The sequence below is a fragment of the Saimiri boliviensis genome, chromosome 9, assembly GCF_048565385.1.
Source record: "Saimiri boliviensis isolate mSaiBol1 chromosome 9, mSaiBol1.pri, whole genome shotgun sequence".
Classification (NCBI taxonomy): domain Eukaryota; kingdom Metazoa; phylum Chordata; class Mammalia; order Primates; family Cebidae; genus Saimiri; species Saimiri boliviensis.
In genome coordinates, this window is record NC_133457.1 from 121,799,910 (window position 1) to 121,812,942 (window position 13,033).

The 13,033-nt window shown below is 52.5% G+C and overlaps 1 protein-coding gene across 1 annotated transcript in view; it reads right to left on the reverse strand.

Annotated features, from left to right (window-relative positions):
* Positions 1 to 1,123: 1,123 nt before the first annotated feature.
* APCDD1L (APC down-regulated 1 like) overlaps positions 1,124 to 13,033 on the reverse strand; it is a 55,638-nt gene continuing 43,728 nt past the window's right edge. The window contains exons 3-4 of the mRNA XM_010343149.3: positions 9,877 to 10,429; positions 1,124 to 4,217 (exon numbers count right to left, since the gene is read on the reverse strand). Of these exons, the coding sequence (XP_010341451.2) occupies positions 3,471 to 4,217; positions 9,877 to 10,429 (1,300 nt within the window). The 3' untranslated portion in view covers positions 1,124 to 3,470. The remainder of the gene's footprint in view (positions 4,218 to 9,876; positions 10,430 to 13,033) is intronic.

A 13,033-nucleotide genomic window follows, 5' to 3' on the forward strand; every position in this document is an offset into this window, starting at 1 on the left:
GCTGCCCGCTGCTGTTAAGTCCCCCCTGGAAGTGGGAACAGCTCCTCCCTGCTTGGCTTTGGTTTGCGACACCAATGGCTATGAATCAGCCCTGGCCGGCCCTGATGCAGAGCTGCATTCTGCGTCAGAAAGCTCCAGCCCCTTGTGCCTGAGTCACCTGTGCCCCAGGAGAGGACGCACAGACTAGGGCCAAGTGCTGGCAGGCCCGCGTCACCAAGCCACGTGCTGCTGCTCAGCCTGGTAGCACTGCTGGGAAATTAAAAACACACGCTTAGAGAAAGGCAAAGAAAGAAGTTCTGATAACCAGCATCTGTTAGTTAATGGACCTCTGAGGGCTGTATACAATTTCAACTTTTTATTTAGGGGAGAAAAAGCCTCATTTGCTCTCCTGGGAGTTTTGTTATGAAATTATCAACTGCACGGGCTTCCCACCCACCCCTCACTTTAAACGTGACTGAACATGCAATGGAGAACATGAATTTTATCTTGCACTAGGCCTCTGGGCTTCCCTCCCCTCTGTGGATGAGAGCGCCCTCACAATTTACATGAAGGGCGGAGACTTAAGGGGCAGGAGCAAAGGGCCGGAGGAAGGCTTGGTACCCGTGGCCTCCGGCCCTGTCCCCAGAGAGTCTCCTCAGCCCCTCAGCCTCTGAAATGACCCCTTCCTTTATCAGCCCAGAGTCTTGGAAGCCCTGAGCTTCTGCCCAGGAGAAAAGGGATGGTTGCCCTTCCCTCAGCCTTCAGAGCTCCTAGTAGCATCACCTGCCCCTAAACTAACAAGCCCCAGCGAGCAGACAGCAACTAAGTCCAATCGAGGGGATTCAGGAAGCGGCTGTCCTGCCCAATACACTCCTCAGTAGGGAGGCTCATGCCACGTCCCTGCAGGCAACGCTAAATTGCCTTCCGCAACTAAAACAAGGAATTCCATTCCCTCCAGGAGTCAGGAGGACACCCCAAGCCCGCAAGCTGTGAAATAGAGGCCCAGATCTCAGGCTCTGGAGCCTACCTCTTCTCCTCTTTGTGCCTTAGTGTCCTCGAGCGTAAGATGCAGAGACTCACACCCCTCTCGCTGACCTGGTGGATGGAGGTGGCCCATTCACGGGTTTCCGTGTGAGGCTTAACAGGGATCACCAGCATTTGCGGAGTCAGCCATATTTATTGAAGGTCTTTCTACTAGGCACGCCGGACCCTTGACCGCAGTAAGTTAGAACCAAGTCGTTTTCCCTGGAGCTTACATTCTAGGCAAATAAGGTCACTTCCGACAATGATCTGTTTTCATGACAAAGACTGTACAACTGTGATGCAGTGGAATGACAGAGGGACCAGGGAAAAGGGGCTGCTCTTTGGGATGGTAATGGTGACATTTTCAGGAGGTGACATCTGGTCTGAGACTTGATTGAAAAGAAAGAGGTAAGCTTCTGAAGGTCTGGGGAAGAGATGTTAAGCAAAAGGCAGAGCTTATACAAAGGCCCTGAGGCACCAACAGCTCCTGTGATCAAGAAACAGAAAAGACCCAGTGCTGCCAGGTGTGGGGAGGCGTGGGGGGTGTGGCTGAATCTTGCCGGCAACAGGAGCAGGAAGTTGGGCTTTATTCTGAGTGCAGTGGAAGCCCCTGGGGGGGTTTCAGAGGGGCAGGCAGTGGCAAACGAACAGACCGGAGAGAGCTGGGTTTACCTCCATTGGTTTTATTCTCTTTCACACATTCTCTGGAAGACACTCCACTTCCTTTCTTTAGAACCATAATCCCCTTGGTTGACTTTAATAACCAGCAAGAATATTTTTCAGGCTGTTTAATTTTATTAAAAGATTCAAATTTGATGATAAATGGTGGCATGGTTGCTTCAAGCCTTGGATACAAGACCTGCTCAGCCGTGGACACATCATCTACACCCACTGCTGTCTCCCCCAGAAGCTCCCCCACCCTGATGTAGTCTAAGACCGTAAATAATGTAATTATTTCTTGTACCTTGGTAAATATGCCAGCAAGACTCGTAGCTGGCTGAGACCTACAGAGAATATTAACTTGGTAGGCTTTTTTTTTTTTTTTTTTTTTTTTTTTTTTTTTTTTTTAAAAGAAGAATGGGTAATAAGTGGGAGCAGTTTCAGCGGACTGATTGAACCCCATACAGTCTCAGGGAAGACAAGGGCTTCCCTCTGAAAGCATCATTAACCTCACAGACAATTGTTCAAAATCAGTGATAACAGCTAGAGATAGGGATCAGGAGGAGGAAGGAGGGGTGAGTCATCAACCCCAGTCCTGAAAACTCTTGGGCCCACTCGGATGCCAGTTAATTTCACAGTGTACAGATGAGGCCCTGGGAACATGGGCAGAGTCCCTGGAGGGGCACAGCCTGTCCCCACTATGATGACAGTCCCCTCTGTGCAGGACACCAATATATTAGGACCATGGCAAGGAGGCTGGGCAAGGTGGAGCTGCCCAGATGTTGCCATGTGGCCTGACGAGCCCGACCTCTCCCCTTGGGTGGCCCTAAAGATACACATCCCCTGGTTCTCTTCCTTTGTCAGGCAAGCACAGGAAGTCTTGGCAACCGAGGACAGCTGGGCAGGGCGAAATGCAGAGCCTGTTAGTGTTACTGCTGTGATTACTATTCATTACTCTCAGAAGGCTGGAAACGCCCCTTCCCTTCAAAGACCTGCCCCCAGCAGCCAGCCTGGCGCATGCTGGTGTTCTCATGGGCCAGGGAGGCTCAGAAGCCGCAGCCTGCTCTGGGGAGACCACACTTCCCAGCTCAGATGGGAGTCCTCTTCACTCTCGTGCTGGCCCGGGAGAACTGGATTTATCCACACGCAGTGCTGGCAGCTTGAGGTCTAACTCGCAGAAGCACAGGCAGATGTAGGCGAATGCCAGCAGTGAGGACTGAGGAAAGCTGAGCTGCCCCCAAAGACACGAGCCCTTCGCTAGGAAGCTGAGAAGCACTGAGAGCCCGAAGTGGCATCTTTAATTCATGGCACGACTTAGAGATTGTACTGCTAAATTGAAATTAATCATCTTTCAACAACAGCCTACAAACTTGGCGGCACAGTCGGCCCCATCGCCAGGCAGAACCTCAGGTCTCCCCTTGCTCCCGTCTTCGAATCCCAAGGGTCAGGTCCGGACGGGAAGAACCGTGGGGAGCGTGGGATGGGGGCGTTCTGTGTGGCCCCCTACCTGCACCTGTCGGCACCTGCCAAGGATGAGGAGGGTAGAAAATTGGGAGTGATCTTTAGAAACTCACGTAGCAATGAAGCTCCCTGCTGCGTCCAAGCACGAGGCTGGGGACCCGGGCCGCGGGATGTGATATAGCCTTTGCAGGTGTGGAGCTCATGGCCTGAACCACGTGGGGCGCGGGGGTGCTGGGCATTGTCCATGACGGAGCAGAGGAGAATGGGTCCTTCCCTACAGCTGCCAGGAGGGAGCCTGAAGGGTCAGACGGGTGTCCAGAGCCACCATCCTGATGTCAAGTCCACTGTCATGGCCAGTGGAGGCAGGCCAGCCCCAGAACTAGGGGCAGAAGCGGGAGGGGGGCTACACGAAGGCCCCCTGTGCTGGAGTGCTTTTGCAGCAATGGGCTGTGGCGCGGGGACTCCCCACCGCAGAGCACCAGGGGTGCTTGGTAGGAGGTGGGGCGTTTCTCTGGGGTATCGGGACTTGACCCATCGGTGGGCCTTTGTCCAATGAAGAGCAGGCTTCGCCCAAGGGGGTCTTGCTCCATCTTGAAGAGCTCATACTCCACGTGTGGGAGCCGGATGCCCAGTGGCAGGCACCCGTTGGTGGCTGTGACATCCCGCTCAGAGCCCACAGACCAGACCCCCGGGCCTCCACAGCTGCTTGGCTCTGAGAAGTTGAGCATGGCCGTGGTGACCTGGTCCATGGGGGTCACATGGGCCCGTGTGACCTCAAACACCAGCTCGGTGCCACCACGGACCCTGGTGGATGGCGTGCCCCTGGTGTAGCGGCCAGCGGCATACATGGTGAAGGTGGGCTGCCGGCAGGCAGGGTCTGAGTAGTGGTGGTAATACCCTTCCCAGGAGCGACTGCGCGCATGGAAAGCAAAGAGCCGGGTGAGGAACAGAACTGCTGGGTGCGCCTCACACCCCGAGCTGACCCATCGGCCACCCAGGCGCAGGGGCAGGGCCAGCAGGGGCGGCAGCACTGGCGGGTGGTGCACATCGGAGCGGGCAATGAGGCCACAGGCCGGGCACGGTTGCACGTGGTGCTGGCAAAAGACAAACAGAAAAACAGTGGTTGTCTCACATGGCGAAGTTGGGGTGCAGCCTGGAAAGGAACCCCAGCTCTGTAGGGGGTGTCAAGGCAGGCTGAGGCGCAGCCTAGACCTCCCTCCTTTCTCTCCCCATTCTCTGTCTTCAGCCAGGAGGGCTTCTTTGCTATCCCTTGATGGAAGTCAGCCTCGGCCTCTCCAGGCCGTGGCTCTCCTGCTGTCCCTTCCACCTGCCAGCTCCTTCTCAACCCTTAGGTCTCAGCCGGGCACCAGAGGGAGCTTTCCCAGATGCCCCCATGAAAGGTGGGCCTCAGGGCTGTCCCATCACCCTCATCTTCCTCATTCCACCCCCTGAGACTCTCTTCTTTCTACTCCTCACTCCTCATCAGACTGTAATGCATTATGCCTTACGGTTCTGAAAAGCCCTAGAAAGCCAGGACCGTCTCTCTGTGCTCCCCACCCCCACCGCACAGGGCTTGGCTCACAGCAAGCACGTATTGATTGTATGAATAAATGAAAAATGAAGGTGGGCCTTCATCTTGGACCTGAGAGAATTTGTCCTTGCTCGTGCCCGGTCTGTTTGGTCCTGAAATTTGACAGTTAAAGTTGATCTTTTTCCCATCTCACCCTTCTAGATGTTTCCGAAGTGCCGGAAGCCATGCTAAGCACTTTCTGGGCAACTGGTACATGTTATAGCTGAGGTAACTAAGACTCAGAGGGCCTGCTGGGCTGCCCGGGTTGTCCAGCCTGGAAGTGGCAGAGACCAGCTGAAATGCAGCCTGGCTTATGCCTGGCTGTCTGAGCCCCGACTCTTCTCTGCCAAAAGGCTCCTAGCAGGTTACATCTTCCCTATATTTTTGCTTTAGAAATCTCACAGTGGAAAGTGAGCATCATTTGCTCTACCTACCCCATGGAAAGTGAATATGGTAACAAGGATCAAAGCCATCAAAATATTTCTGGGCTGGGCGCGGTGGCGCACACCTGTAATCCCAGCACTTTGGGAGGCCAAAGTGGATGGATCACTTGAGGCCAGGACTTTAAGACCAGCCTGACCAATGTGGTGAAATCCCATCTCTACTAAAAATACAAAAAGTAGCCAGGTGTGATGGCGCACACCTGTAATCCCAGCTACTTGGGAGACAGGCAGAATTGCTTGAACCTGAGAGGTGGAGGTTGCAGTGAGCCGAGATTATACCCTTGCACTCCAGCCTGGGGGACAAAGCAAGACACCTTCTCAAAAACAAAAACGAAACAAAAAACCAATTATGTCTTTAGAAGCCCATTGCTTAAGCCTGTGGGAAGGAGATAGTTGAAAACTCGTAAAGAGCTGTGGCTCAAAGATGTTCATTCTCATGTTATTTGTTGTGGGGAAAACCAGCCGCACCCGCACTTGTCCCAGGCTGTGAGTTGGTTTTCCTCTATCTTTGCCCTTATTTACAGTTGTTTCTGCCTTACAAACGCTAATGAGCTGGGTTTACAGTAAAACACGTCAACAGGAAACAGATGCTAAACCAAATTGCGTGGGAGTAGTCTGCATTTTGGAGTGAAAAAGCTCAGTAGATGCCAAAAAGGAGCCAGATACAGACTTCTTCCTTCTTTTTCCTTCTCTTTCTTCTTCTCTTTCTCCTCCTCTTCATCGTCCTCCTCCTCCTCCTCCTCCTTCTTTCTCTTCTTCCCCTTCTTCTTCTTCTTACTTTATTTCTAAAAAGAAGCTGCTGCCCAGACTTTAGTCCAGAGTACCGTTCTGGAAGGTAAATGGCCTTGGAACTTGTCAAAGCTGATGTGGGGACAAGCAAACATCTCCTGCTGTTGCCGTTCCAGAAGGAAACTTGGAGTTGGGGTCTAGGCAGGACAGGCACAGGAAGGGGGCATTTTGAGAAATCAGCTCCAATAGATTTTTTTTTCTCGGAAAAAAACACAAAAGATTTCCACAGAGCACTGCTGAGGAAGTTTCATGCCAAACAAGTGGCCTTTAGAAGTTCTGGGTTAGAAAAAAAATACTGAATGACTGAGAACAGTTTTTTTTTTTTGGGGGGGGTGGTTTATCACATTTTATAAGCTCTTATTATTTCTATAATGAACCTGATGTTTCCTTGATTTATATAATATGGGAGAGCATATTGGCTTTGGTATAGGGATTTGGGCTCAGAGGGTTTGACAGTTCTCTGAAATGCTAGCAAATGGCTGCAAAAATGTCTGTGACAGGAGCAAGCAAGCTTGCTGGAGTTCGCTGGAGTATTGGTGGCTGGGATGCTGCCTGACAAGAGTCTGATTTTGGCATTTTAACCCACATTCCCACTGCTGTCACACTCATGTATATTGAGCGGACATAATGCATTACAGCAAAATAATCCCAGAGCTATCCTTCCTCACCACAAAAGACAAACAAACAAAAAGATATTCTCTGCAGATAGGACATTAGGGGATGCTAGTTGTAACTTGTGGCAAGTGGTTTTCTGCAGAGCAGAAACAAATTGAGAACCAGCAAACTTTTAAGGTGAAAGAGGGGTGAGAAAAAGCATTTCCTTCTCTGGTGCTTTTGAAGGTGAGGAAACGTTGGCATCTCCATCGGAAATCTTCTGGGCGTCTTTCTGCAGAGGTCTGGAGTCTCACATGTTAATGAACAAGGGCCCCAGCTGGCAGAATTCACGCTTGTGCAGAAACCAAACTCTTACTGGTTTAAGCCTGTTATATAAAGTTATTTCTCAAACAGCACATAACAGTTTCTAATTAACCCCCAGAGGTGACACCAGGCTCAGATGATTTTGGTCGAGTGGTGGCTGATTGATTGGGATTCTATATCCAGGCAATGAATTTGGGGATCAAATTGGTTTTAAATTAGCTTCTAAAAATCTTCATGTTTACTGTCTAGTTGGGCCGTGGGCAAGGCGTGGGCCCAGAGAGCTTAAGGCAACAACTGATTCGTGACTTGGGCTTTACTCTGCAGCAGTTCCTTCTTTGAAATTATCTGTCTTTTCTTTCTTTGTCTTTTTTTTTCCAAGGAGAGGGGCCATTGGTGAGTGGACCTTTAATTTAATGTCTGTACATCTGGCACTATGCATCTCTGCATTATTTCTGTGTGTTTTACTTCTCAATCACATTTCAGGCTGGACTGGCCACCGAGCTTGGCCAGGCAGCAGGGAGGGCAGGAACAGTCATGACCCCAGAGTCCAGCCTGGGGATGAATGAAATTGTCAGCCCCTGCAGCCCCTGGGCTCTGTCCTCTCCACATTCAGAGCAGCTTTCCCTCCTAATGAGGTAGTAGGGGGTTGCTAATCGACTCACCACTAGCACCTTCTCTGAACTAAGTAGGATTAACGCCAGACCAGCCTAGAACACTGGTTGCCAAAAAGGGAATAATTTGAGGGCATAAAAAGAATTCTGAGGCTGATTTTCTGATTATGAGAACTTCGAGTCATGCTCTTCCTCTGCTGCCCAGATCCTGTGTTTGGAGGAGGGGGTGGGGGAAGGGGAGGAAGGCAGACAGGCTTCGGGTCTGTCTGATCCATAGTGCTCCTGCGTTGGGACAGTGACAAGTGGCTGCTCCCAGGGGAGAGAAGTTGCCTCATCTGGTTTAGTTCCTTGAGTGTGTTTAGTACACAGTAGGCAACAAATACATGCTGAATAACATGAAGATGGCCTGAGACCTCCAAGAGGACTGCCTGGGGATGCTGAACTCATCCATCCATCCATCCATCCCCATTCATCCATCCTCCCTCCCATCTGCTCAAGAAGTATGCATTAGGGGCCTTGTACAGAAGGTTTTTTTTTTTTTTTTTTTTTTTTTTGAGACAGTTTTGCTCTGTCACCCAGGCTGAAGTGCAGTGGTGTGGTCTTGGCTCACTGCCTCCTGAGTTCAGGTGATTCTCCTGCCTCAGCCTTATGAGTAGCTGGGACTGCAGATGCTCCCCACCATGCCCAGCTAATTTTTGTATTTTTAGTAGAGACAGGGTTTCACCAGGTTGGCCAGGATGGTCTCCATCTCTTGACTTCACGACCCGCCCATGTTGGCCTCCCAAAGTGCTGGGATTACAGGTGTGAGCCACGGTGCCTGGCCCCGAAGTTTTTAATTTGGAATGTAAACCTCAACTTCATGTTCACCATCCTTTAACGAATAAAAGTTCGCATTTCTTCTCATTGTAAATATAGGCAGCGAGCCCCAGTAGCATCAGCAGAACCCTTGACTTTGTCACTAGTATCTCGCCAACAGCATTGTGGGCACTGGGATGCTAGCTGTGACTTGCGGCAAATGGTTTTCTGCAGAGCAGAAACAAATCGAGAACCAGCAAACTTTTAAGGTGACAGAGGGGTGAGAAAAGACATTTCTTCTCTGGTGCTTTTGAAGGTGACGAAACAAGGTTTAAAACATGGTTTGCTGTCATCCCTGCTTTGGAATGAGGGCAAATAAAGAATTCATAGTTGTCATTTTTCTATATCACAAATTAATGTTTTAAGACTTGGGCAGCTATTTTAATAGAACTGGTTTTCATTTCAATCCCATGTATTTTCCCCTTTGCTTTTAAAAACAGATTTTCTGAGGAGGGGTCCCAGCCACTGGAGGGGTCTTGGACACTGGGAAGGTCCTAAGTCCCCACCCTTTAAAGCCAGGCTCTAAGCTATGTGCCAGAGCCATTACACAGATAAAGTCACGTTTCTGTTTCCTCATCAGGAGGAAAAATAAATAAATAAATAAATAATAAATAAATAAAGTGTGTGTGTGCAGAGGGTGGGGAGGCTACTAGATTCTCCCCAAATTAGGATGGTATGTGTGCAGTGGCTTCATCTAAAATCTAGGTTAATCAGCTTAAATGAAATTCATGTCGGAGTCTCGGGGGACATGTCAAAGAGAGGTGGTTCCCTTTAGAGTGCAGCCTCCCCATACCCTGGCCAGCTGCTGGTAATGCAGAACCCTGGGCTCCACTCAGGCCTGCTAGGTCCCTCTCGGCCCTCTCACAAGAAACCCAGGCCGTGACCTCACCATCTAGTATGGGAGTGGGCAGGGGACGGTGCTCCAGTGGCTCTGCTGCTAGGTCAGCGTGAGGCTCACACGGAGATTTTGAGGGGGTGGCATCTGGGCTGGTGTGCGCGGCCCCAGCAGAGCCCTGGAGGAAAGCTGCCCTCTCCCTAATTCACCCACTACATTTGTTGGTCCTGATCGTAGGCCTGACGAGTGCTCGGTGCCCCCTGTGGCCTGCCCCTTGTGAAGGACCTAGCTAGCGCCAAAGGCAGAAGCAATAAACAAGTCACCAACAGAGCCTCAGAGCAGGCAGAGAGCTGGCAAGGTCACTCGTGGGAAACAGGGAACGGCAGAATGGGGACTGGAACGGAAATTTCAGCTGAGAACCAAGGGAGGGACACCTGCCCGAGCCTCTACGCCCAGCAGGGGCAGAAATGAGATCCTGCAGTGCCCATGAGGCCAGGGGCTGGGAGGACTAGCGTGGGAAGGCCTACCAGAGGCCCGCCGGCCTTGTCCAGGCTGAGACAAGATGTCTCCAGCAGCGTGAACAGGGTGCGCCAGTGTCCTGAGGCACGCGGACCAGAGTGGGAAGGGGCGGTGATGAGAGCGGGGCAGCCGGAGCCCTGGCCGGGCCCAGATCGTGCAGAGCTGCGGGGCTGGGCTCCGAGCTCGCCCCCGCCCCCGAGGCCCCCCACTCACCAGTGCGCTCTGCAGCGGGTGCTGGTAGCCGGTGGGCCGGTAGTGCCGCCTCTGGGCCGGGTCGGTGTGGATGTCCCCCAGGTACAGCTCCTCCACCAGCCGGGGTGCCGCCCGGGGCTGCGGCTGCCGACGGCGCTGCACGCGGACCAGGCTGAGCTCGTGCATGGTGAGGCCCAGCGCCTCCAGGCAGTCCCCCGGGGCCCGGGCGCTCCGCAGCCCGTACAGCGCCCCCAGATGCCAGGCCCGGGCCGGGGGCAGCCGCCGCACGCAGTCCCGGCCGGCGCGGGTCTGATTGAGACGCCCGGTGACGTCGAGCAGGGCCCGGCGGCTGTGGAAGACGATGCCCACCTTGTGCAGGTGGTAGTCGGCCTCGGTGGCGCCCCGGGTGACCCAGGAGGCCCGGCGCAGGCGGACTTTGCCCTTGACGAGCAGCGAGTGGGCAGGCTCCCGGCAGAAGGGGTCCTCGTAGTAGAACTGGTGGGCTCGGAAGAGCCGGCTGGGGTAGAAGGTGTAGGCGCGGGTCAGGAACTCTGGGCCTGGGCGCACCTCGCAGCTGCAGGGGTGGGAGGAGACGCGCTGAGTGCGGAGGGAACAGCGCGCGAGCCCCTCTCCGCTCTGGGTGGCTCTCTGTCCCCCCTCCCCATACCCAGCCTCCCCCAACTTAGGCCCGGGACCCTCCAGCCTCAGTGCCCCTCACTGCCCTGAGTCAGCCACCCGTGGGGCTGGGGGCCTTGCACTGGATGCCTCGTGGCCTGAACACAAGCCTTCTGGTTCGTTCTTTCATTCAATCCGAATCGCCCTGCTGGAGGCCCTTTTGCAGCCATCTGGAGACCCACTGGCCCGGCAGCTCCGGGAGGCCCTGCCTGCGTCCTCCCGCAGTGGACTCCGGGCACCTGGCCTGTCCTTGCTGAGTGAACGGAGGGAGGGGTGAGCGGTGCTGAGGAGTGACGGTGGCCCGTCCTGTCTCCGCTGTCCCCCGCTTCTCTAGGTTCACTCCTCTGACCTGGTCTCATCCTTGCCTGTGACAGGGCTTGTAGATATAAACCAGGAGTTGGCAAACTTTTTCTGTAAAGGGCCAGATAATAAATATTTCTGTTTCTGTGGACTGGATGGTTTCTGCTGCAACCACTCAAAGTTGCCATCATAGAGCTAATGCAGCTATAGATGATATGTACATGAAAGGGCATGGTTGTGTGCCAATAAAGCTTTATTTACAAAATGGGAAGTGGGCTGGACTTGGGCCAGACTCTATTTGCTGGTGATGCAGACTGATCCAGGGGAAGAGGTTGGAGGGAGAAGAAAGCGAAATGACTCCTAGACCCACTGTCAGCTCTGGGATGGGGCAGAGGGGGCCTCTGGGACTTCCCACTGAGGGTGCAGGTGGGGTGAGTGGTGGGTGAATTCAGGGGAGGCACCCTCCTCATGATTTTACTCTAAACAGGTACTCCCTTGTACTGCTATTTTCCCTTCCTCTCTCCCTCGCTCCTTTCTCTCTCTCTCTCTTTCTTTTCTTTCTTTCTCTTTCTTTCTCTCTTTCTTTTTCTTTCTTTCTCTTTCTTTCTCTCTCTTTCTTTCCTTCTTTCTTTTCTCTCTCTCTTTCTTCTTTCTTTCTCTTTCTTTTTCTTTTTCTTGACAGACTCTCACTTTGTCACCCAGGCTGGAGTGCAGTGGTGTAATCTTGGCTCACTGCAACTTCTGCTTCTTGGATTCAAGTGATTCTCCTGCCTCAGTCTCCTGAGTAGCTGGGATTACAGGCGTGCACCACCATGCCCAGCTAATTTTTTTGTATTTTTAGTAGAGATGGGGTTTTGCCATGTTGGCCAGGCTGGTCTCAATCTCTTGACCTCAAGCAATCTGCCTGCCTCAGCCTCCTATAGTGCTGGAATTACGGGTGTGAGCCACCGCACCTGGCCTATTTTCTTGATATTTTTTGTACCAGCGCCGTTGGAGCAGAGGAAATGTGTTACCACCCCGAAAGGAAATAATTCCCTTTTCTTTTCTTCCATCTTTGTGATAACGTTAAGGGGAAATTTTCTGGTCAGAGCTACTGTGTCTTCAATGCCAACCTCCCTTTTCTCCCAGAGAGAGTGGCTCAGAGCCTCGGGTCGGTGACAGATCTAGAGAGGATTTATATTGTTTTGTTTTTAATTTTACAGTTACCTTTAATTTATGACAAGTGGCTCTGGTCCCCATATCTGGGATAATATTACATTTTCTTTAAAAATAATCACATTACACTGTCAATGTATGCCAATTATACCTCAATAAAGCTGTAAAAATAAATGAATACATTTTAGTAAATAAAAGCAAGTTGGTTTACAGAGAATAAGTAAATACTAGTATACGTACTTAAAAATGGGGAGGGCTGAGCCACAGCCTTGAGGGTCTCAGACAAGGCCTCTTGCCTAAGGGGACAATGCAGGTCACACTGACCTCTCTGTGGATCCCAGGCTCTGGGCCCTTTCCCACTCCCAGGAAGCAGCAAGGTCAGTCTGGAGAGCATGACAGGGAACTTTCTAGGAGGAAAGTTCTAGAAGAAATTTCTTAGAACTGTTGCAGAATGTCAAAATCTTGGGGTAAGAGCAGCCTGCAACCAACGTCTCCCCTTCTTGCACCCCAGTTGTGACTCAGGGTGACCCTGGTCAGTGGGTTCCTGGATCCCCCCTGGACTGCGCCATGGGCGAGGGGGCTGCGTGCAGCCTGGCCAAGCCTGGAAACGTGTTCAAAGTGGCCTTGCAGAACTCACGTCCCCTTCCTCCACCCAAAGCTCTGGCAGATGTTTGGCAGTCGAGTTTCTGCCTGACCTCAGGAGGTACAGGAAGGACACAGAGACGCCAGTCCTTGACCCCAGAGTGGGACTGGCCTGGAGGGGACGATGAGGGAGGGAGGAATGTGCCAGGAGTGGAGCGGTCATAGCCTCCCTTTTCTGGATCCCTGCCCCAGGAGTGGGGACCCGGCTGGCTGCTATAAAGTTTGTGCACCACAGAGTGTGGAGAATGCAAAGTCCATTGGCCGCAAAGCAGCGACTGGGCCTCTGAAATGTCGAGTGAGCCTGTCAGGTTAGACAGAATGAGATGGGCGCAGCCAGGCTCTCCCGGGCCTGCCGCTTCCTGCCCCAGGGCCTTTGTACCAGCTGCCCCCTGCCTGGCTCTTTCCT